The 26642-nt window shown below is 36.5% G+C and overlaps 1 protein-coding gene across 6 annotated transcripts in view; it reads right to left on the reverse strand.

Annotated features, from left to right (window-relative positions):
* The window catches only part of HYCC1 (hyccin PI4KA lipid kinase complex subunit 1), a 152802-nt gene that overhangs the window by 22637 nt on the left and 103523 nt on the right, over nucleotides 1-26642 (reverse strand). For 3 of the 6 annotated variants that reach the window (XR_007150265.1, XR_007150263.1, XR_007150264.1), the window contains 2 exons: nucleotides 10866-12392; nucleotides 7453-7534 (listed from right to left, as the gene is read on the reverse strand). Coding sequence is in view for 2 of the 6 variants with exons in the window: in XM_047849445.1 (XP_047705401.1) it covers nucleotides 11818-12392 (575 nt within the window). In the remaining 4 variants the exon portion in view is untranslated. The other 3 variants (XR_007150266.1, XM_047849447.1, XM_047849445.1) reach the window with 3 other exon arrangements.

Raw genomic sequence — 26642 nt, forward strand, 5'->3', positions numbered from 1 at the left:
GTGTTGTAAATCTCCAGGACAACCCACAGGTTCAGTGATTCAGAGGGACTCACAGGACTCAGCATATGGTCCTACTCATGGCTCTGCTTTATTATAGCAGAGACATACAAAGCAAAATCAGCAAAGGGGAAAAGTGCATGGGGTAAAGTCCAGAGGAAACCAGCCATAAGCTTCTAAGAATCCTTTCCCTGTGGAATCACACAGGATGTGGAATTGTGATAACATATGTGAATTGTTGTCTGCCGTGAACACTCGTTAGACTTGTTGCCCAGGGTTTGTATTGGAAGTTGGTCATAGGTACCTTCTGCCTAGCACGTATCATAATTACAGACCCCCAGAAGGAAAGTAGGTGTTCAGCATAAGCCATGTTGTTTGTGTAAATAGCTTACACTTAGTAAGCTACCTTCTCAGTTAAAGAATGGTAGGAACATTCCCATATTCCAAATTCGCAGATGCTAGCCAAAGACCAACCTCACAAGCAGGGCTTTCTAAGGATAGTGTCTTGGGCCTGCTGTGTTAATTTTTTTCTGCATACCTTCTCTCTGAGCTTTTTGTTCTTAGAGTCTTGTTTGCCTAAAAGTTCTTTGATGGCTTCAAACACTGGTTTAAAATAATTTTATCCCATGTCACTTGTTATCATTGAATGTTGCTGTGCTGTACAAGTGTCTGGTTATTTTTTCTTCTCTGTTGGACATTTAATTTGAAAACTTACAGAACTTGAGGCTTAAGATGATGGTTTCTTTGTTTGTTTGTTTTTTCCTCCCACCAGGGAGTATTTATTTGTTTATTACTGGGCACCTAGGGGATTACTTTAATTCAATTTTGGGAGCTGTTATGATTTGAGGTTTCACTGAATTCCCTTTGTATGTGTGTAGGGGAGTTAGTGTAACTTCAATTCACTTTTACTTCTCTGATGGAGCTTTATGGGGTCTAGAACCCAAGCATGGGAGTTTTCTAAGTTCTCTCTCATAACTTGGTAGGCACTATCCAAATTTTGTCTTCCTAGCCTCCCAAAGGTAGTAAAACCACTGTTTATCCCCCTCTAGAATCAGCGAATATTTCCACGTAAGAAATGGCCCTAATGATGGGCTTGCCTTTCTAGATTTTTATATTTTAAAAAGATTTTTTCCAGATTATCTAGTTGTCCATACAAATTTTGATGTTAACTACATGGTTTGCCATTCCTGGAAGTGGAATTCCCCCTCTACCTTATTTCTTATGTAATAAGCTCCTTAGATGCAACATTTTGAGGAAAATCATGAAGCTGAATAGGGTGCTTAGCACTGCACACAGATATACAACATACAGGTAAGGCAAATCCAAATCCAGATTCACACTGCCCATTTTATGAGGAAAAATAGCGACCTCTCCATGAGAAAAGAGATTTAATTAAAATCAATCTGGTACTAACCAACTATTTGGTCACCCTAGGGCATGATATCTAAGGGTTGGTCCCTCCTGCTTTCAGACTAGGCTTTTAGCAGTAGCAGCCATCAGAGTAGCCTTGATGAAAGGAGAGCCATATTGTTGAAGTCCATGTATAGCCCCAATCTTTCCAGGATAGCCATGTTGTTCATAAGCTGATTGAACATGGATTGGGGTATTTAAAAAAAAAAAAAAAAAAAACTGTCAACATCTTCAGAATCAACTTGACCATCTGCTTATGAAGCATCTCCTTCACAATAGGGCCTTTGCTTAGTATTTATGTGGGAAATGATTATTCTTCCCATATGAGCCCATTTTGAGAAGTCCAACCATACATTTACATTTACAATTAGTCCAACCATGCCCTAATTTTATCACTCATCTTCCAAGGTTACAACCATGGAATTTACCACCTGGTCAACATGAGTCATAAAATGGTGTAGACATAGAAATCTCACCTTCTGTGCAAAACAGACAACAAAAAATACTGCCCACATTTATTCTCACTGCAAGGAGTTCCTTTTCTTACTGTCCTCCACACCATCATTGACTGACGTTGAAGTACCACTGTCTATTTCTACCTAGTACTAGCATACTGCGCAGTACCACTTGTATAACCAGACTCAATTTTTTCCTCCTTGGTGAACTGGGAAATATAGTGTTCTCTTGCATTATAAGTGTATAGTTCATGGGTTTGCTTGCTTGCTCTTTTTTTTTTTTTTTTCTCCTTTCAAGCATCCTGCCTCATTAAATTCAACTTGATGGATGTAAATGGATATTGAAACAAGATTCTACACTACAGTAGAATTGGAACAGAAGAGGAAGTGGTGACATGTTGTTCCTTAGGGTTATATTTTACGAGATTTAGAGAAGAAAATGTTAGTAAAAATTACAGTGTGGGGGCAAGATAGAAGTAGAAGCATCTCAGCTAAATGAAAAGAGTAAGAGTTTTAAGATAAATGAACTACAAGCCTTCATGAGGCAGTAGTGGACCTGGGATACAAAGTTAAATATACTTGTAGCTTCTATAAAAGGAAGCAAGTGAAATAAGAAGTGAGGATTTATAGTGTTGAAGTTAGGTCTTCCCTACTTTATTTTCTGAGAAGTATAGACATCACTCATGTATACCATAGATACATAGATACCATATATACATGAGATTCCTCATAAAATGGGCAATGTGAATCTGGATTTAGATTTGCCTTACCTGTCTGTATGTTGTATATCTGTGTGCACCCTATTCACCTTCATGATGAAAAGAATCTGATAGAAGAAAAAAATAAATTTCAAATGCTAGACCAGAAATATCTTCATGCTATTCATTACTTTAAGTAAAAAACCCATGATGTAATGTATCATAATTTGCTTCCCAAAGAACTTTTATGCAGATACACTTTAAAAAGCCAAAGCAGTCAAGTTTTATAACTTTCACCTTTATCTCTGTGTGGATGTATGAAACAAAGGAGTTTCACATACTTCTCTTGAATCGAAGAAAAGTAACACACATGTCCTATTTGCCACCCATTTACTGGATTGGATTCACATAGTATATAGTAAAACAAATCTTCATTTACTATCATATAATAGGTTTATACTAAACTAACACACAGGGCAATGGCCTAGTGTGGAAGAGTGTGAAGAGATAATTCTTGTGATGATGATTATGTTGGAGCACACACCAACTATGAACCAAGTGTGATATAGGAGTCAAGGCTTCAGAAGAAATCTTTGATATCTTCAGTAGAGCCATAAGAAGTCACTAAGGGACATTATGAATATGCTGTTTATAATATTGAATTACAATTTGAATAGGGAGAGATAAACAGATCTGAAACCATCAGTGTCAATGTGACCCAGATAAGACTTTTTAGCCCACCTATGTCAACAGGACTTAGTTGTTTATTCCAGGAAACTTTTGCCTAGGAAAGACAGGATTGTAAACTAGGCAAACAAAAAACAAACAGAAGCAGTCCCTAATTTTTTTTTTTTTTTTTTTTTTGTATAAGGAAATTCCTATAGGATGGAGACAATAATTTGCTTATCTGGACAAACAGCTGGCTTATCAAACAACAGTTTATCAAGACTTTTCAAGGCTCTTGCTTGCTGTGTCCACCAATCCTAAACCATTTCATTAACTTTGCCAAATCCAATCAGTTTTCTCTCTTGACAGACATGCCTCAAACCATTTGAGCACAGATCCCCAAGTTCTATCTATTACCTAATTTTCTGGCTCTGAAGCACAGCTATGCACATCAAGGCAGTGCACTCTCTGACTGCAGCCAGTTTTCATACTTAGTTTTACTTAATTAACAAGATCTCTTCAAGAAGTTTGTCCTTTCTCAACAACCTAAGTGTCCATTGATGGATGAATGGATGAAGAAAATGTATACAGCTAACTCTTGAACAATGCAGGGGTTAGGAGTGCTGACCTTCCCCATGCAGTTGAAAATCCACATATCACTTTTGAATTCCCCCAAATTTACTAATAGCCTACTGTTGACCACAAATCTTACCAATAACATAAACAGGCAATTAACACATATTTTGTATGTTATATGTATTACATACTGTATTCTTACAATAAAGCAAGCTAGAAAAAAGAAAATTTTTAAGGAAATCATAGGAAAGAAAGAATGTTTATTGAAAAAATTTGCATATAGTAGATCCATGCAGTTCAAATCTGTGTTATTCAAGGGTCAACTGAATAACACACACACACACACACACACACACACACACTGGAATATTATTCAGCCATAAAAAAAGGACATCTTGCTATTTGCAACAACATGGATGGGCCCTGAGGACATTATGCTAAGTGAAATAATGTCAGAAGGTGGGGATAAGAGAGGGTAGGCAAAGTGGGTAAAGGGAATCAAAAGGTACAAACTTCCACTTATAAAATAAATAAGCCCTGGGGATGTAATGTACAGCATGATGCCAAAAGTTATTAATATTCTACTATATGTTTGAAAGTTGTGAACAGAGTAGATCTTAAAAGTTCTCATCACAAGAGAAAAAAAAATGCTGTAACTAGATTTGTGATGATTATTTTGCAATATATACAAATATTTAATCATTATGGTACACGTGAAACTGGTATAATGTTATATGTCAATTATACCTCAACTTAAAAATTAATCTATCGGGGCGCCTGGGTGGCGCAGTCGGTTAAGCCTCCGACTTCAGCCAGGTCACGATCTCGTGGCCCGGGAGTTCGAGCCCGTCGTCAGGCTCTGGGCTGATGGCTCAGAGCCTGGAGCCTGTTTCCGATTCTGTGTCTCCCTCTCTCTCTGCCCCTCCCCCGTTCATGCTCTGTCTCTCTCTGTCCCAAAAATAAATAAACGTTGAAAAAAAAAATTTTTTTTTAAATTAATCTATCAATTAATTATTTTTTAAAAAGAAGTTTGTCTAGGGGCTTCTGGGTGGCTCAGTCAGTTTGGCGTCCAACTTCGGCTCAGGTCATGATCTCACAGTTTGAGTTTGAGCCCCACGTCGGACTCTGTGCTGACAGCTCAGAGCCTGGATCCTGCTTTGGATTCTGTCTCCTTCTCTCTCTGCCCCTCCCCCACTTGTACTCATGCGCACGCTCTCTCTCTCTCTGTCTCTCAAAAATAAATAAATGTAAAAAAAAAGTTTGTCTTTTTTTTTTCTTAAGTTTACTTATTTTGAAAGAGAGAAAGCACGAGTTGGAGAGGGACAGGGAAAGAGAGAATCCCAAGCAGGCTCTGCATTGTCAGCTGGGAGCCCGATGCAGGGTTCGAACTCACAAACTATGAGATCATGACCTGAGCCAAGATCAAGAGTTGGACGCTTAACTTACTGAGCCATTCAGGTTCCCCCAAAAGAAGTTCATCTTTCTACAAACAACTACCAGAGACACAAAGATAATCAATTCATTTCTCTCAGCTACTAGGCCAAATGTTAAGTTTGTATAAGAATTAACTGAGGAACTTGTCAGAAATATGGGTTGCCATGCTTCACACTTCAGTTGTTTTGATTCAGGGGGATTAATACAAGGCCCCAGAATCTGTATTTTAAAAACCACAAGTTTTTTCTAATGCATGCTATATTTAGATCATGCTTAGAAAAATAATGCTTTCCTCCCTGCATACCAGCAAACATATGTGTATATGTATTATTGTATATATACACACATGTATAATATATACACGTTATACACTTGCTATATATGTATATAGAAACTTACCATACATACAAAACACCCATATTAAATGTTCCACACACTTCTTATGAAAATGGGTACACACACACACACACACACACACACACACATATGTATGAGATATATATGTGTGTGTATATATATATATATATATATATATATATGTATGACATGATTTTTTCAGGGAACATTATATAATACAATCTTTCTGAATCACCACATACAGATCTGCATTGTTTTTAACAGCTTCATTATATTCCACTATATGCAAGTACCAATATTTATCAAGTTCTCTATTATTGGTCATTTAGTTGTTTTGTTTTGTTTTGTTTTGTTTTTGCTATTATAAGCAATGCTGCAATGAATACCTTTACACATTTGTGCTAAAATTTCTGTAGAATATAAGGACTGGAATAGACACAGAAGAGTAGAATTGCTAGGTGGGAGGGTGTATGTATTTTAAAGTTGGATAGATCCTGCTGAATTGCTCAATGACTTAGTTGTATCAATTTATACTCCTGTGGTAAATTAGCCGAAGATTGTTTTCCCCACACTTATACCAATACCAGTGTCAATCTCTCATTTTTATCTATCTGACACATAAAAAAAATGACAAAATCTTAATTTGCATTTTACCATGTTTTTAACATCAGAATAATCAGCACTTGGTTTACCACCAAAACACAATTACCTAAAGTTCTACAAAACATATCACAATTTATTTTTGGAAAACTTTTATTTTTATGTTAAAAATTAACTCTCTCACCTGTAAGACAGATGGGATGAATGAATTTCAAATATATGTCCACTATGTAGTATTTACTTAGTACCTCCTTTTACCAAGTAATACAAAAGGAAAGTGAGAGTCATAGAGCTGTGTTCAAGCCCTAGCTTTCCCATCCAGCAGCCACGTGACCTTGGGCAAGTCACCTGCCCTTTAGAGAGCTTCAGTTTCCTCTTTTGTAAAATGGGGATTCTACTCATTTTGTAGAATTGGTTTGAAGATGAAATGAGGTTATAATTTTAATTATATATATTAGCTATTACCACTGCCACAATAACAATGCAAGGGAAATTAGCAAATGACTAGAATTGTTTGTAAAGACCTTTCCTAACAATTACAAAATAATTATATCAGTATTACCAAAGCCAGATTCTTTGAGATCAGTCAACGATTTATTGGGATTACTAAAGTCACTAGAAGAGTATATATTTCATAGGGCTAATATACTGCTTACAACATCACTGTTGTGCTTCTCTCCAAATACTTTCCTAATAGTAGTTCAGGAAACATTTCCCAAATTACATAGTTCCTTAGCTAAAATGGAATTAGCCAAATATACAATCAAATCAACTACACACCAGGAATTTCTTGTCAAGTTTCTAAGCACACACAATAAAGCAATTCAAGTAATGTTGTAGAGATTTCCTAAAGCCAATAAATGAAATTCTAAAATTTTACAGTAGTATAATATATTGGAGACTCCATCCTTCATTCTTTCCCAAAACTAATCCCAACCTAACTCACACATTCCTTAAATGGCTCAATACCCACTATGCAAAAAGTCCTATGTTCAGAACTAGGGGCATAAAACCTCTGTACTCAAGAGATAAAGACTCATATTAAAGATAAAAGGGCAAAGTTTTATTATCTATATTTGCCTGTGCTTCTGGTTTCATAAATAATGAGTTAATGGCACATGACCTACGGAGCTCATTTTCTCTTGGATGGACACCAATGAACTTACTTCCTATCCTTGGGCTGTGTAAAACATACAGCTGGAAATGAGATGTCATTGTCCTATGGCTTACTCCCAAAAGTTCTCAATGGCTCAACTCACCTAAGTCTTCCTCCTTTAACTTTCTTCCTCCACATCATGACTTTTGCAAAAATTTATGATGATTTTTAATGAGTAAAATGATCTGGAAAACATATTTTTTCAGTTTTTATTTCAATAAAACAAGAGGCAACACTGCTGTATAAAGTACTGCATAAGGACATTTACACAAATATACAAAACTTCAAAAAACTAAACTCCAGTTTATTTCCATAGCCTTAAAAATGTAGGGAGCACATAAAAATATGCAAAGTCATAGTTTATTCTTTAGGAATGTAAACTCCTGGAATACAATTAGAAACAAGTATATTTACTATGAAAAGATTAGTATCACTACAGGATTAGAAATAAAGATAAGCAGTACACAAAAAAACCCTACATAAGAGAAAGCAAAGGTATGCAAAATAAGATCTTGAGTTTACTAAAAGAAACTTCATATTAAGACACAGGTACTCTAGATCTCTACTATAAAAAAACACAAAAACATCTTCCAAAATGTTCACTGCTAGTCTTTTTAGATATGCACAAGTTACAAAATACAGAGGATAACATATTTATGTTCTCTGATAAAGAATTTAACAATATTAAACATAAATGTGAATAACTCAAGTACTGAGTATAATTTTACTAAGCAACTAATCTAAAAATATAAATTTCATGCTAAGTAAAGGACTAGAGAGTTTATATTTTTTATCCAAAGACTGGGAAGACACTATTATACATTTATTTCTATCTACAATGCTTAAGTGCCCATCAAATTATTCTTCTTTTTAATGGCTTTTTAAGAAACATTTTTTGTTACATTATTTATGATATAGATTTCCTTGATGTGCTTCCCTTTAACAAAGTGTAAATTTATTGTGCCTATAGAGTCAAATGTTAAACAGTCTTCTTTTAAATATCTATTTAAAATTATGTCTCAGGGTACAATTTTTTTTCTCTATAATTTAAATGTAAAGGTTTTAACATTGTAATTTGAGTCTTCCAAAATAGGCAAAATTCCTTAAAACTGGTATCATTTTTATCTATTTTGGTTTAAAAAACATATTTCCCTTTAATTTTTTGTTTTGTTTACTAAGCAGTTGCTTCATAACTGAAAAGGGCAACAAAATACTGCTTTTTCAAAACAAACTTTGTCATCATTTAAGGACTGAGAATTTCTACCCTTCAAATCTACAGAGCTGCCTCAAAAAGTTCCATGGTGGAGTACAAGGGGTTCCAGGGTGCTCACCTGTCCTAGGTCCTCTGGGGACACTCCCTTGAACTTGATTCCAAAGGCAAGTCCCTACTCAATTCCAAAGGCAAATGCTGGGACCTACCTTCACTAGAATACCCCAGGTAGTTGAGTACTTGAAGAGTGAGAGGTTGGGTAATTTTAAGACTCCCTAATGGCTTAAAATGTGGAATGGAACTATAATTTTTGTTCAGATCCTTTGAACTATGGGGTGCAATTTCCCATTTGGGGCAGAATCCTTTTTGTGATAAAGATATAGAGGAGATCTGTGACCAAATGGTTACATTAGCATCTTTGTGAAAAAATGACCTAAAAAAGTCACCCCAACTTTAAAATCTGGAAAGCTGAGTAAGAGGGATAATTGTAATTGTTACCATAGTTAGCATTTATCCAATATTTATACTTGCTATAAAAATTTTCAAATGTATAACCCTTATTTGAAATAGTATCAAAGGTGCTATAAAATAATTTTACTGTCAACATAACTTCCAGGAAATCAACTCGTGCAAATTACTTGAAACAAAAATTCAGAACCACTCCACTAAGTAAGCCTTCAGAGTTCTTTAAAGAATATACACATGAAGATTTGTTGTGCATTGTATAAAACGGTGGTACCTCTTTCATACTTAAAATGGTAGGCATCTACAGCTCTGATTCCATTTATAGTTAATATGAAAAATATAAAATGTTATAATTTTATTGTAAAAATAAATGAAAATCATTAAAAATTTAGAAGTAAGGATCTAATAAGTGTCATAGACACTATTAAAAATTTATAAGCTATTAAAAACAATGAAGATTATAATATTTAGTATCTAACATATTTGATCTAGTGTTGTGAGACCACTGAAAATTCCAAATATTAGGTAGGTAATTTGTACTTTGATACTCTCTTTTTAAACTTTAATGCACATAAAAATCACTTAAGGATCTTGTTAAAAGGCAGATTATGATTCAGTAGATTAAAAGTGGCTCTGAAATTCTACATCTTTAACAAGATGCCTAGTGATGCCAATGCTACTTACTGGTCCTCAGACTGCAGGAGTAGCAATGATCTAGAATAATACCAAAATGAGGTTCCAATACAGCAGTTGATCATTAAAATCTGATCTCTCATTTCTGCCACCTGTTTCCTCAGATTTATTCTACAATGTTTCCTAAGCACTTGACTTGCTTAAAAGGCCAGTCTTCTAAAATTAATTCTTAAGACTATTAATATTGTTAGTAGCTATATGCCTGAGGGAATTTTTTTGTTAAAGAATTAGAAAAAGACAAAAGGAAATTCACAGTGACATTTTACAAATATTTTAAATTGTACACAGGATTCCTGTTAAATTAATACAATATCAAGTTTCACGGTCTAGTCTTACCTTTTTTTTTTCTTTTTTTTTTTTTAAACTACAGTTTATGGCAATAGATCTTATCCCATTTCTATTAGTGGAACTAAAAAACTCAAATTCACTTCTAATATAAGCCATATTCTATTCAAGATTAATGAATGAAAACTAGTTCATGCTTTTTGAAGATTTAAATTTAAAATGGTAGCCAAAGCAGTTATGATCAAAACTGCATTCATAGTGTATGCTTTAGCACTCTTTAGGACATACAAATTTTTCACATTTGAGCTCTGCATAAGCAGGCACAAAAGGAAAACTAACATTTTCTGTGCAACTACAGCTAGGGACTGTGAATAAGGAAACCACTGTGCATTAATAGTGAAGGAGACAAAGAGGGGACAGACAGGCCTTCCCTCCCAGTCAATTTACCCTTATCCTCAGCCCTGCTTTCTTTCTCTCCCTCTGAATTATTAGTTACGTACACTTGATTTACAGGGAGCCTTGACCACAGCTAAAAGGACGAGCACTAGCAAATACCACATTTTACATCTATCTAGAGGTCACACAGTTCTCTACAGCTACATACAAGTTTGTTTTGCTTCTGCCATATTGCCTTTTTTATTTTTATTTTTTGGTTGGGGGCAACTACATTGATTATTCTTTCTACCATGACAAGAACATTTAAACTAGGCCCGTTCACAAACAAATTATTTAACTTCTTTCCTATTTTACAATTCTAAATTTAAAAGCACAAACATAAATAAACCTAAATTAATTACATAAATGTCCTTTGTCCATATTTCATTATGCTTTCTTGCATGACATTTTATAGATGAAAAATTTACCTAATTTCCTTCATTTGCTGACAAACAATTCAATATTATATGGTTGACACCGGTGTCTTGAGAGCTGTGTTGCACGATTTACGATGATTTCCAGGAAGACTTCAATGATGTGTACTTTGAATTCTAGGAAACCAAACTACCTAGGATTTCCAAAGTCAAGCAGCAGGGTAAGTCAGCTTCATGGCTGATTACGTTTTAGGAATTGAAAGGGATTTTCACCTGCTAAATCCAGATCAAATACTTCAAAACAACACATCTACTGGCAATCTGATTTTTTATATAAAAATGTTCCAAAGATAACAACAGAAATCCCTCTACCCTTCCCCTGGAATTACATAATAGTCTAGGTACTGAGTTACGAGGCTTTTTCCAGTGCTTTATATAAACGATTCCACTAATCTTAAGGACAATCTGATTACAAACATTTTTATCAGGCACTTTTCATACACATCATTTTTGTTTTTTTAACATGCCTGATTTTCAGACTGCCCTGTTGTGCAGTCAGCTACAGAATTCCTGGAGTTGCACCCTCTGCCTCCTTTCAAAAACAGCTCCCATGCATGAGATTCCCTTTTACGCTGAAGGCCAAACATACAACTACCAAAATAGGAGTTATTAAAAAATAAGAACTCACAACCTCACGAGATGTCCCCAATTTGATCAGACAACTTGCCAAAATGTATTGTGACACTGACCATCTTAGACCATAGAAACAAATAAAGAAAAAAAAAAAGACTCAAATCAAGGGGGGAAAATACACCCAAGAAATAACAGAACCACGTTTGACCTTATTACAACCTACACATTATTCCCTTCATAAGGTCAAGGTAGCCTTTAGAATTTAAGACACAAGGGCTCCTGCCTGGGACAGGGATGAAAGATGCTGGGTGCTTCATAAAGAAGCAGAGTCGTATTTCTAGATTCACTAGTTAGGTGGGAAAACTATTACAAATTAATCTGTAGACAAGGTGATGCTGATACTAGGAGGTCTCTGCTGACCTGATGGATGCTTCACTGGAAGTTCAGTCCTTTCAGAAACGTAAATAAGCTTTTCTTCTTGGAGACTACAAGCAGAAAACCTATTGGCATCTGTCCCAGGCCCACAGCCAACAGCAGATGATGGGTTATGTGGGACTGTGACACCACTGACTTGTTCAAAGGATTTACTGAATACAGTTGCAGCTGTCTTAGCCAAACCATGGCTACAAGGTTTAGGCAGAGATTGGCTGGTAGTTAATGTCAGTCTCTTCAAAGAGAGAAGCTCAAGATTCTCACTTTGGGCTCTCTGAGTTTGTTTTCGGGCAAAGTGGTCTTTGCAAGACTCCCCTGTGGTTTCTTTTTCTTTTCCTCCAGTTTTGCTTCCTCCTGACCGTCTCTGAGTCTTTCCTACACTTGTCTTGTTACTAGAATTGTTACTACTGTTTGATAAACCCGATTGGCTAGTACTAGACGCAGCCCGGGAATAAAATCCCTCGTCAACTTCAGATATCTCCATGAGTTCTTCTTGACCTGTTAATTCTGTATTTCCTAAACAAAGAAATAATAAAGATTAATTAACATTAAGTATCTTAAATAATTCTTATTTCATGATTAATACCAAATCAATGATACTTTAAACTTTAGCATAATTACATAAAACAACCCATTATAGACCGAAATTAAAGGATAAATTGAAACATTGTATAAAATGTAAAAAATAGTTCATTGTAACTAAACAAGAGTAATTTAGAGTGTATTAAACAGAAAGCATGCCATAACACCCCCCGCCCCCCATGTTTTAAGAAAGATTTCTCTTCCAGTTCATGCAAAAGATCAGAAACAATTAAGGAAAATATCACACAGTAAAACTAGGGGTAAAGTCTCCCCAAGTAGCAAAGCAATATAAAATCGAAGCTCTTACCAAGGAACTTTAAAAAAATGGTATTAAGATATTTTAAAGATTTTTTTAAAGGTTGCATTCTACATTCTAGATTATTTTACAAAGATGAAAAAAATAGACCCTAAGTATCACAAGTTCAAACTTGTTAAAATTCTATATACATTATCCTTCAAATCAAAGATGTTAAAAATATAAAGATAAAATATAATTTTAGATCTCAAAATATAAGCAGAAAATTACTGTGGAAGTAATCTTCTGCCTTAGTTTTTATAACAGTTTATTCAGAGAAAATATAGGTACGACCATTCCAAAGAGCATTAGATCATTGAGAAATTGTGGTGCATAATTCATGCATTTTGATTATTAGATGACATGCAAAATTTCTGTGACTGTGCAACTGTTGCTTAAGACATGCAGCAGTGGCCCTGTGCCATGAGATACCTTGGAGGGCAGCTAGAAAGTGCTCTGCTAAAACTGCACTCTGCCAGGTGAGTTTATTCCATCCTCCATCATTTTTCTTACAGATTTTTGCCTCCTGATCTCTGGCAAGCCTTTGCTCTCAGTTCTAGGATCTGTGGCTGTTTCCTGCACACCCTGTATATGCTGAGCATCAATCTCTCCTAGTGTTCTGCCTTTTTCCCCATTCCCGGTTCTCTCTCCGGCCACATTTGTGACACTAATCTCAGGAATGACAAGGATGCCCAATTCACTGGTATCATTACTGTTGTCAGGTTGCTCTAGAATTGAAGATGATAAGACAAAATGATGGCTGAAAACAAAACAAAGTAAAAATGCAAAACAAGAAAAACAAAAGATCCAAAACAAAAATTGGACAACTGAATGTTATGAATTAAGCCAAATATCTGCACTGTGGAAATTTCCGTAATTTTCATTACTTTGACAGCACTGGAAACAGCAGGGTCATGTTCTTTAATTTTAAATGACAATGAAAAAACTCACGGAGCATCAACTCATGTTCTGCATTTTTTCACACACACATTTGACACGGACCATGAAACAGAAATTTTTTTGTAAATCAAAATAGAATTTCTATTGTTTAAAGATAGTATTGTAACCACTGGAACTTAGGTCAAGCCCTGGGCAAATGTTCCAGGATGTACAGCCAAAACTCTGGCTCTTGTCAACATTAGGAACCAAGACACCTAGGAATTCCCCTTGTACACTTAAAATTCTATTTTTTTAATTAAATTACAATGAGGCTGACTTAATAAACTACAAAATTGGGAAAATGATTATTCACTCATAATATCAAGGTTACTAATGCTGCAAGTCAGTTTTTATCTCACACACCAATCATTGTGTGTATTAGTAAATATTAATGCAGCTATAATACAATTAAATATTCTATTCCTTCAGATTTGTACTCATACCATAAATTTAGGCCAGCCGGTAACAGTTCATTACTAAGCTGGAGAAAAATAAAAATGGATTGGAAAAACAACTTGGCTGTTGGTCCTTTATTCTGAAAATAGCCATTGTAATCAAAACAAAGGAATGGAACTCCTAACCAGCTAAAACTTGTAAACATTTTATTCTGTGTCTTAAATCGCAAAGCACGGCTTTATTTAAAGTTGCCAAGGAAATATCTGTAATAAATGGAAAAAAATAACATAAATATATCTACCATGGGTCATAATGAAAATTAAAGTTCAAAACAACACAAGACTATGTAAAACAGTACATGCTCTTAAAAAAACGTGAAACACAAATCTGTTTGAGAGATACTACCTACTACTTTCAAATGTTCCTCATGATGGGATTATCAAGCTCCCATTCATGGTGCTAAAGCATGTGAAACAATAATAGGTAGTAAAAGAATGGAGGCCAGAGCCACATACTCTTAAGGGTCTCAAACTTTGCTACACACTGGTATCACCTGGGAGTCTTTAAGAACTACTCCTACCAGGCTCTCAAGCTAGACATTTTGATTTAATTAGTATGAGGTATGACCTAGACATTGGGATTTTTAAAAGGTCCTAGTGACTAGTGTGCAGCAAAGTTTGAGAACCAATGCTCTATTCTAACAAATTCTTTCAAATTTTGAAAACTTAAAGCAAAAGTTATTATGAATGTCCTAGCTACTTCATACCCAGCAGCAATACGCACTTCAGGAGGTCCTTGAAGCTTCATGTTACCCTGGGCTGGAGGGCCAATGTGCTGGTATAATAATTTCCCATTTACTTAGAGCTTCACAAACCTCTGACTAGAGGTTCTCTAAATGAAATGTTTATTTCCTAAACAGGCCAAAGCATGTTAGTGAGGTAGTTTTACCTCAATGAGATTAAAAAATTCCAACAGAGCCTATTTCCCCTTGCTAATAGCTATCTTCAAAGTAAAGGCAAGTAAAAATCTGAGGTAAATGCCAGAAGCCACTGCAACTGAGAGTAAAATCATCATGGCGCTGTTGGGTGACAGGCAAGACCTGTCCATTTATGTTATAGAAGCTTTTTCACAAAAGATCTATTAAAGGGACTATCTAGTCCAAAAAAATTATGAACTGTAGAAATATCCAGACATAGCAAAGGCAATGAATACTAAAATTTAACAAATTTTAAAAGATATTAATTGGTGGCCTAACAGAATAAAAAACAACACAACTTACATTTGAACGGCAGTAAACAGTTTTTTTTAGAGTATTTGGGTATATTATTCAATTATATTCTCTCCCATTTACAGACAAGGAAACTGAAGTTCAGAAAGAGTTAACTATTCAGCGGGTGAGCTAAACAGCAAAATCTTTTGACTCCAAATGTCAATTGTAACATACTATAGTCTAACTCTAACATATTATAGTCTAACTCTTCAATTCATTCAAAATCAATGAGTTAAATTCTCAGGAAAATTACAGAATAAAGATAACTACATAACTCCAACATTTGCTACATGATTTTGCTCTCTATTTTTTCTCCAGTTTCTTCCCCCACATGTGACCCAATCCCCCTGCACACGCTTTCTTGCCAGTCTTGCTATTCCCTAGACTTGGAATGCTCTTCCCCACATAGCTACTTCCATGGCTCATCTCCTTACTTCTTTCAGGTCTTTTCTCAAAAATCTCCTTCTCAGTGAAACCTTCCCTGATCATTCCACCAAGTTTCAATGTCCCCCATATTTCATACACTCTCTTCTCTACTTTGTTTATTCTCAGCACTTAATCACTCTCTAATACAATTATTTATTTATCATGTCCCACGAGGGCAGGGACTTTCATCTGGTCACTCCTGCATACCTTGTACCTGAGAAAGTAGCTTGCATATAGTTGGTGCCCAATTAACATTTGTTTGATAAATTAAATGAATGTCCTGTTACATGGTGATATTATTAAAAACAATAAAGGTGAAAAATCATGGAGAAGACATGACAAAGGTAAACTAGGAAAGTGTTACCTGAGTACATAAAAAGAAAAAAATAATATACAGCTTATGCTAATAAGAATTTTTAGATGGCAGAGAAAAGCAAAGTCTCTTTTGGAAAAGTGAAGTAGCCACTTCTAAATGCAGGTTTAGTAAAATGCTTAATAATGTCCAAAATATACATTTTTTAAATTTACAGTTCATAATAAATTATATTATGCTCTAGATAAAATAGCAAAGGAGAAGAAGTTAATCTTTCTTTAAGAAAATTAGAGAGTCGATGTTTTAAGGGAATAAAGGTATTAGAAAATAGAACATAATGTTTGAAAGCCCAGAATCTAATGTTAAATCTATGCAAAAGGTGTCATGGTTGTTCTATGCCTATAAAAAAACAATACTTACATTTGACTTCAAATAATTCGAAAAGTTCAAAAAAGATCCAAAGAGAAACGTCTCAAAGAATAGTTTATTTGTATAACCTCTACAAACAGGTAAACTTCTCTCCACATACAGAAATAAGGAGAGTTAAAGAATACTTTAAAAGACATTTCCAAATTGGTTCTCAAAGGCACTCAAATCATTTTTCCCTATAAAATTTCTTCCAGCTTTGAGAAAAAAAAAAAGGTAAAACAAATTGCAAATATCATTAAAACTGATCACGAAAAGTTGTGATTTCCCTCATATGTAATCTTATAATCCCAAATATCTATCCCATTACATCACTCATGAAGCTCCTTATCCTAGCTATAGCTTTTTTTTTTTTTTATGGCTTCCCTATTTACTAAAAGTGACAACTTAAATAAAGGAATATCATTTATCCATAGACTCTACACAGCTTTGTACTAAGACTACTTTGTAAGTCAAAAGGAATCTGGTTATGACCCAAGGCACTTACAGTATTTTATAAATATGTGTGAAAATAATAAAATAAGCCAAAGCTTTAAAAATTAACCTATCCTTTAAACATCTGCATCATGCCATTTTGACATTATGAAAAGTATTTTTGAGTAAGCTCCAAAATAAAGTGATATACATTCCTTTGCAATTTATAAGATATAAATATTTTAAATGTCATAATATATTTGAACAGCTTCACACCTTTTAATCCAGTCAGTTTATGTTTATAATTTATCCTATTCAGTAGAAGAAAAATACTATCTATAGTCATTAAGCTATTCATTGCAGTGTTATCTATAATAGCAAAAAGTTAGAAACAAATTATTTAACATGTTAAGGAAATGGTTGAATAAATGATGGAATATCAAGTCAATGTGGTATTATGTAGCCATTAAAACAACTGGACTAAGATGGCGGCTTAGGAGGACGCTGGGCTCACCGCACGTCCTGCTGATCACTTAGATTCCATCTACATCTGCCTAAATAACCCAGAAAACCGCCAGAGGATTAGCAGAACGGAGTCGCCGGAGCCAAACGCAGACGAGAGGCCCACGGAAGAGGGTAGGAAGGGCGGCGAGGCGGTGCGCGCTCCACGGACTGGCGGGAGGGAGCCGGGGCGGAGGGGCGGCTCGCCGGCCAAGCACAGCCACCGAGTCTGGCTTGCAAAAGCGGAGGGGCCTGACGGACTGTGTTCCCACAACAAGCGCGACTTAGCGTCTGGGAGGTCATAAGTTAACAGCTCTGCTCGGAAAGCGGGAAGGCTGGAGGACAAAGGGAGGGAGAGCTGCTGAGCCCCCTGACAACAGAGCTCAGTTTGGTGGGGAACAAAGGCGCTCGCCAGCGCCATCTCCCCCGCCCATCCCCCAGCCGAAATCCCAAAGAGAACCTGTTCCTGCCTGGGAACTTGCTCGCTCCGCGCAAACACCCAACTCTGCGCTTCGGCGGAGCCAAACCTCCGGCAGCGGATCTGACTCCCTCCCGCTGCCACAGGGCCCCTCCTGAAGTGGATCACCTAAGGAGAAGCGATCTAAGCCTGCCCCTCCTGCCCCCGAGCACCTTGCCTACCCACCCCAGCTAATACGCCAGATCCCCAGCATCACAAGCCTGGCACGGTGCAAGTAGCCCAGACGAGCCACACCACCCCACAGTGAATCCCGCCCCTAGGAGAGGGGAAGAGAAGGCACACACCAGTCTGACCGTGGCCCCAGCGGTGGGCTGGGGACAGACATCAGGTCTGACTGCGGCCCCGCCCACCAACTCCAGTTATACACTACAGCACAGGGGAAGTGCCCTGCAGGTCCGCACCACTCCAGGGACTATCCAAAATGACCAAGCGGAAGAACTCCCCTCAGAAGAATCTCCAGGAAATAACAACAGCTAATGAGCTGATCAAAAAGGATTTAAATAATATAACAGAAAGTGAATTTAGAATAATAGTCATAAAATTAATCGCTGGGCTTGAAAACAGTATACAGGACAGCAGAGAATCTCTTGCTACAGAGATCAAGGGACTAAGGAACAGTCACGAGGAGCTGAAAAACGCTTTAAACGAAATGCATAACAAAATGGAAACCACCACAGCTCGGCTTGAAGAGGCAGAGGAGAGAATAGGTGAACTAGAAGATAAAGTTATGGAAAAAGAGGAAGCTGAGAAAAAGAGAGATAAAAAAATCCAGGAGTATGAGGGGAAAATTAGAGAATTAAGTGATACACTAAAAAGAAATAATATACGCATAATTGGTATCCCAGAGGAGGAAGAGAGAGGGAAAGGTGCTGAAGGGGTACTTGAAGAAATCATAGCTGAGAACTTCCCTGAACTGGGGAAGGAAAAAGGCATTGAAATCCAAGAGGCACAGAGAACACCCTTCAGACGTAACTTGAATCGATCTTCTGCACGACATATCATAGTGAAACTGGCAAAATACAAGGATAAAGAGAAAATTCTGAAAGCAGCAAGGGGTAAACGTGCCCTCACATATAAAGGGAGACCTATAAGACTCGTGACTGATCTCTCTTTTGAAACTTGGCAGGCCAGAAAGAATTGGCACGAGATTTTCAGGGTGCTAGACAGAAAAAATATGCAGCAGAGAATCCTTTATCCAGCAAGTCTGTCATTTAGAATAGAAGGAGAGATAAAGGTCTTCCCAAACAAACAAAAACTGAAGGAATTTGTCACCACTAAACCAGCCCTACAAGAGATCCTAAGGGGGACCCTGTGAGACAAAGTCCCAGAGACATCACTACAAGCATAAAACATACAGACATCACAATGACTCTAAACCCGTATCTTTCTATAATAACACTGAATGTAAATGGATTAAATGCGCCAACCAAAAGACATAGGGTATCAGAATGGATAAAAAAACAAGACCCATCTATTTGCTGTCTACAAGAGACTCATTTTAGACCTGAGGACACCTTTAGATTGAGAGTGAGGGGATGGAGAACTATTTATCATGCGACTGGAAGCCAAAAGAAAGCTGGAGTAGCCATACTTATATCAGACAAACTAGACTTTAAATTAAAGGCTGTAACAAGAGATGAAGAAGGACATTATATAATAGTTACAGGGTCTATCCATCAGGAAGAGCTAACAATTATCAATGTCTATGCACCGAATACCGGAGCCCCCAAATATATAAAACAATTACTCATAAACATAAGCAACCTTATTGATAAGAATGTGGTAATTGCAGGGGACTTTAATACACCACTTACAGAAATGGATAGATCATCTAGACACACGGTCAATAAAGAAACAAGGGCCCTGAATGAGACATTGGATCAGATGGACTTGACAGATATATTTAGAACTCTGCATCCCAAAGCAACAGAATATACTTTCTTCTCGAGTGCACATGGAACATTCTCCAAGATAGATCATATACTGGGTCACAAAACAGCCCTTCATAAGTTTACAAGAATTGAAATTATACCATGCTTACTTTCAGACCACAATGCTATGAAGCTTGAAATCAACCACAGAAAAACGTCTGGAAAACCTCCAAAAGCATGGAGGTTAAAGAACACCCTACTAACGAATGAGTGGGTCAACCAGGCAATTAGAGAAGAAATTAAAAAATATATGGAAACAAATGAAAATGAAAATACAACAATCCAAACGCTTTGGGACGCAGCAAAGGCAGTCCTGAGAGGAAAATACATTGCAATCCAGGCCTATCTCAAGAAACAAGAAAAATCCCAAATACAAAATCTAACAGCACACCTAAAGGAACTAGAAGCAGAACAGCAAAGGCAGCCTAAGCCCAGCAGAAGAAGAGAAATAATAAAGATCAGGGCAGAAATAAACAATATAGAAACTAAAAAAACTGTAGAGCAGATCAACGAAACCAAGAGTTGGTTTTTTGAAAAAATAAACAAAATTGACAAACCTCTAGCCAGGCTTCTCAAAAAGAAAAGGGAGATGACCCAAATAGATAAAATCATGAATGAAAATGGAATTATTACAACCAATCCCTCAGAGATACAAACAATTATCAGGGAATACTATGAAAAATTATATGCCAACAAACTGGACAACCTGGAAGAAATGGACAAATTCCTAAACACCCACACTCTTCCAAAACTCAATCAGGAGGAAATAGAAAGCTTGAACAGACCCATAACCAGCGAAGAAATTGAATCGGTTATCAAAAATCTCCCAACAAATAAGAGTCCAGGACCAGATGGCTTCCCAGGGGAGTTCTACCAGACGTTTAAAGCAGAGATAATACCTATCCTTCTCAAGCTATTCCAAGAAATAGAAAGGGAAGGAAAACTTCCAGACTCATTCTATGAAGCCAGTATTACTTTGATTCCTAAACCAGACAGAGACCCAGTAAAAAAAGAGAACTACAGGCCAATATCCCTGATGAATATGGATGCAAAAATTCTCAATAAGGTACTAGCAAATCGAATTCAACGGCATATAAAAAGAATTATTCACCATGATCAAGTGGGATTCATTCCTGGGATGCAGGGCTGGTTCAACATTCGCAAATCAATCAACGTGATACATCACATTAACAAAAAAAAAGAGAAGAACCATATGATCCTGTCAATCGATGCAGAAAAGGCCTTCGACAAAATCCAGCACCCTTTCTTAATAAAAACCCTTGAGAAAGTCGGGATAGAAGGAACATACTTAAAGATCATAAAAGCCATTTATGAAAAGCCCACAGCTAACATCATCCTCAACGGGGAAAAACTGAGAGCTTTTTCCCTGAGATCAGGAACACGACAAGGATGCCCACTCTCACCGCTGCTGTTTAACATAGTGCTGGAAGTTCTAGCATCAGCAATCAGACAACAAAAGGAAATCAAAGGCATCAAAATTGGCAAAGATGAAGTCAAGCTTTCGCTTTTTGCAGATGACATGATATTATACATGGAAAATCCGATAGACTCCACCAAAAGTCTGCTAGAACTGATACAGGAATTCAGCAAAGTTGCAGGATACAAAATCAATGTACAGAAATCAGTTGCATTCTTATACACTAACAATGAAGCAACAGAAAGACAAATAAAGAAACTGATCCCATTCACAATGGCACCAAGAAGCATAAAATACCTAGGAATAAATCTAACCAAAGATGTAAAGGATCTGTATGCTGAAAATTATAGAAAGCTTATGAAGGAAATTGAAGAAGATTTAAAGAAATGGAAATACATTCCCTGCTCATGGATTGGAAAAATAAATATTGTCAAAATGTCAATACTACCCAAAGCTATCTACACATTCAATGCAATCCCAATCAAAATTGCACCAGCATTCTTCTCGAAACTAGAACAAGCAATCCTAAAATTCATATGGAACCACAAAAGGCCCCGAATAGCCAAAGGAATTTTGAAGAAGAAGACCAAAGCAGGAGGCATCACAATCCCAGACTTTAGCCTCTACTACAAAGCTGTCATCATCAAGACAGCATGGTATTGGCACCAAAACAGACACATAGACCAATGGAATAGAATAGAAACCCCAGAACTAGACCCACAAACGTATGGCCAACTCATCTTTGACAAAGCAGGAAAGAACATCCAATGGAAAAAAGACAGCCTCTTTAACAAATGGTGCTGGGAGAACTGGACAGCAACATGCAGAAGGTTGAAACTAGACCACTTTCTCACACCATTCACAAAAATAAACTCAAAATGGATAAAGGACCTAAATGTGAGACAGGAAACCATCAAAACCTTAGAGGAGAAAGCAGGAAAAGACCTCTCTGACCTCAGCCGTAGCAATCTCTTACTGGACACATCCCCAAAGGCAAGGGAATTAAAAGCAAAAGTGAATTACTGGGACCTTATGAAGATAAAAAGCTTCTGCACAGCCAAGGAAACAACCAACAAAACTAAAAGGCAACCAACGGAATGGGAAAAGATATTCGCAAATGACATATCGGACAAAGGGCTAGTATCCAAAATCTATAAAGAGCTCACCAAACTCCACACCCGAAAAACAAATAACCCAGTGAAGAAATGGGCAGAAAACATGAATAGACACTTCTCTAAAGAAGACATCCGGATGGCCAACAGGCACATGAAAAGATGTTCAGCGTCGCTCCTTATCAGGGAAATACAAATCAAAACCACACTCAGGTATCACCTCACGCCAGTCAGAGTGGCCAAAATGAACAAATCCGGAGACTATAGATGCTGGAGAGGATGTGGAGAAACGGGAACCCTCTTGCACTGTTGGTGGGAATGCAAATTGGTGCAGCCGCTCTGGAAAGCAGTGTGGAGGTTCCTCAGAAAATTAAAAATAGACCTACCCTATGACCCAGCAATAGCACTGCTAGGAATTTATCCAAGGGATACAGGAGCGCTGATGCATAGGGCCACGTGTACCCCAATGTTCATAGCAGCACTCTCAACAATAGCCAAATTATGGAAAGAGCCTAAATGTCCATCAACTGATGAATGGATAAAGAAATTGTGGTTTATATACACAATGGAATATTACGTGGCAATGAGAAAAAATGAAATATGGCCTTTCGTAGCAACGTGGATGGAACTGGAGAGTGTGATGCTAAGTGAAATAAGCCATACAGAGAAAGACAGATACCATATGGTTTCACTCTTATGTGGATCCTGAGAAACTTCACAGGAACCCATGGGGGAGGGGAAGGAAAAAAAAAAAAAAAGAGGTTAGAATGGGAGAGAGCCAAAGCATAAGAGACTTAAAAACTGAGAACAAACTGAGGGTTGATGGGGGGTGGGAAGGAGGAGAGGGTGGGTGATGGGTATTGAGGAGGGCACCTTTTGGGATGAGCACTGGGTGTTGTATGGAAACCAATTTGTCAATAAATTTCATAAAAAAAAAAAAAAAAAAAAAAAAAAACAACTGGACTTACTAGGAGAACTTAGGAAAATGCCTGACAACATTAAATGAACAAAAGCAAAACATCAAAAATTTTAAATAGAGCACAACTATGAAAAATACATATACATATGCAAAAACCTATAAAATGATAATTCTTTAAGAATTGGGATTATAAGTGAATATCCCTCTACTCAGTTTACTATCATGTTGTTACAGTGTTTTTCAAAAAAAGAAGGAATGAATTGCTCAGTCTATATTATAAATTTCTTTATCATTCATTCACTCACTTATGCATTCAACTACTATGTATTGAGCACCTATTATATGCCAGACAATGTTTTAGATGCTGGGGATACAATGGCCAACCAAAGACCCTGCCCTCCCAGAGCCTACACTACAATATGGGAATTAAGGAAACAACAGAATTTTAGATGGAAAATACAGTGAAGAAAATAAGCATAATGGGAAAGAGTAAAGGAGGATGGTAGGGGAGAAAGTCTACTTAAAATGAATGGTCTGGGGAGACCTCTTTGAGAAAGGGATATTTGAGATGTGATCTGAATGATGAAAAGTCACTGTCTACATAATGATGTGGAAGAAGACAGTTCAAGCTGGCACTTTCTTCTCATCTTTCACACCTCAGCTCAAATATCTCAAATTACTAGTATGAACCTCCTAAGACAGAAATGGCTTACTGTGTTGAAGAATTAGAAAGTAAGATGAGTCTGGTCTTCACTTCAGGTCAAAGTGATAGGCAAGATACCATATCACCTATGCCAAAGTGTAGACCTTGTATTTTGCTCTGATTGCAATGGGCAGCCATTGACAGGTACACAGATAAACTGTGTGTATTTTATTAGCATTTCTTATCAACAGAAGTCATACTTATGTAACACAAAATATTGAGTATGAAGCGTGCCCTGGGTTAGAAACAACAGCACTGTAACAATCTATAGCCTGGGCCAGTAATTTGCAAGGCAGATTAGAAGAAATCAAAGCTGCCATAGAAACACGGAATAAGGACCCTGCAGTTAATGAGCTGCAATCTGAGTAAAGACATCAACAAACATTAAGACTTAGAAATATGGGTACTGAAGCCAGAAGTAGATGTTCCAGATAAAAAAGAGCAGTCTGGGGCACCAAGAAAAACACAGTATGGACTAGAATGATTTATTTTTTTAATTAAAAAAAAATTTAATGTTTATTTATTTTTGAGAGAGAGACAGACAGAAACAGAGCATGAGCAGGGAAGGGGCACAGACAGTAGGAGACACAAAATTGGAAGCAGGCTCCAGGCTCTGAGCTGTCAGCACGGAGCCTAATGCTGGGCTTGAACTGATGAGCCATGAGATCATGACCTGAGCTGAAGTTGGATGCTTAACTGACTGAGCCACCCAGGTGCCCCTAGAATGATTTATTTATAAACATACTGCTTAGGAGCTATTCCCTGTTTCCTTATGTAAATATCAGTCAAGTCTTTAGCTTTTGTTGCGTATATAGGAAATGATATAATCCTTCTTACTGAGGCGGAAACAGTCATTCTCAGTAACTTCTTTTGTTGTCCTTATTAAGTCTCAGGTTAAAAAAAAAATCTCTTTGAGATGTGCAACATATGGATGCTGCCAGAACAGGTGAATCCTTCATGATGATAAAAAATCCTCATGACCAGACATACCAAAACCAGGTAAGTAACATGTATTACAAAACTATCTATCAAAGCTTTTTTCTTCTTCTGTGTGCTATGTGTAACAAATGCTCCTAAAAGTGTGATGGTTGTGATGGTTGGGGAGCAAGGGGGGGGGGGGGGGGGGGACGGGGAAGGGCAGTGCTCAATGATAAGTAACAATAATAAATAATAAAATCCTTAACCATAGCAAGAACTCTTCCTTAATGGAAGGCCTCCTTAACAAAAAATGTAGAACACAATAATTTACAAATAAGTGTTTTTGCCTCATAAGACCAATAATTTTGAAATATTTTGCTACCCTGTGTAGAAAAGCATTTTTATTTCATTTTCCCTAGAAATAGACTAAGATTTTTTTGTTTTCTTCTAAAGTTGGCTAAGCCAGGATATCTGAGGCTTTTCTCCTTTAACCTAATGTTTATTTATATGTGTCAATTGTACAACATGATATTTTAGCTCTGGCTAATCTGTCCTTTTTCTTGTGATCATCTAATATTTCCTAATATTTTATTTTGTCCTCCATGACCATAAAGATTCATACCAAGAGTGCCAGTTAAAATTCATGCAGAGCTAATTTTGGTTAGAAAGAAATGCTTATTTTTGGTCCAAATGTTTTATCATCTATATCAGGAAAGGAAAATTTATTCCTCAAATAGTATTTTAGAATCTGAAAATAATGGAGCATCTCAAAATGATTCTACAAACATTTCAACCTTTGTATAAAACTGCCAGATCATTTTTTCTAATTTCCTTAACAAGTAAGGCAACTTTTAAAATAAATACATAAGCATTATACATTTCTATCTACAGATGTGAAATTCCAATAACCAATTCTTAAGAGTTTGCTATGTTTGGTTTAAAATTATGAGTTCTGTGTTTCTCAAAATGCTTTCATAACTATTAGCAATTTTGTTTCTCCTCAATTGAATGTTTTTCTCATAAATTCATAAAATCAGATTCACAAAATAAATGTGACATCTCAAGACTTATGACATTCATGGGGCGCCTGGGTGGCTCGGTCGGTTAAGCGTCCGACTTCGGCTCAGGTCATGATCTCATGGTCCATGAGTTCGAGCCCCGCGTCGGGCTCTGTGCTGACCGCTCAGAGCCTGGAGCCTGTTTCATATTCTGTGTCTCCCTCTCTCTCTGCCCCTCCCCTGTTCATGCTCTGTCTCTCTCTGTCTCAAAAATAAATAAACGTTTAAAAAAAAAGTAAAAAAAAAAAAGACATGACATTCATAATGTCATAATATAGGAAGAGTCTACCTTAAATGTTTGGAAATATTAACAAATAATTATTTTCTAAAATATTTAACTGAAATACACTTCTTATAATTATTCAGACTTGTTCAACAGTTAGATATTTAGTGATAATCAAATTAATAATAATTTCTATATCAATAAATTATTTTCCAACATGAACTGCATCTTTGTATTGTTATTTTTCTTTTCTCATCTAATATGTTAGTACTAAACCCCTAGAACAAATTAAAACAAATCACACTTTTCATCATTTTTAAAAAGTATAATCACAGATCTCTTTGAATTTTGCTATAATCATTTAAATTTATTTAAATATCCCTTAAATAGAAACTTAATGCTAAAAACGTGATCAAACTACTAT

This window comes from Prionailurus viverrinus, chromosome A2 (assembly GCF_022837055.1).
Source record: "Prionailurus viverrinus isolate Anna chromosome A2, UM_Priviv_1.0, whole genome shotgun sequence".
Taxonomy (NCBI): domain Eukaryota; kingdom Metazoa; phylum Chordata; class Mammalia; order Carnivora; family Felidae; genus Prionailurus; species Prionailurus viverrinus.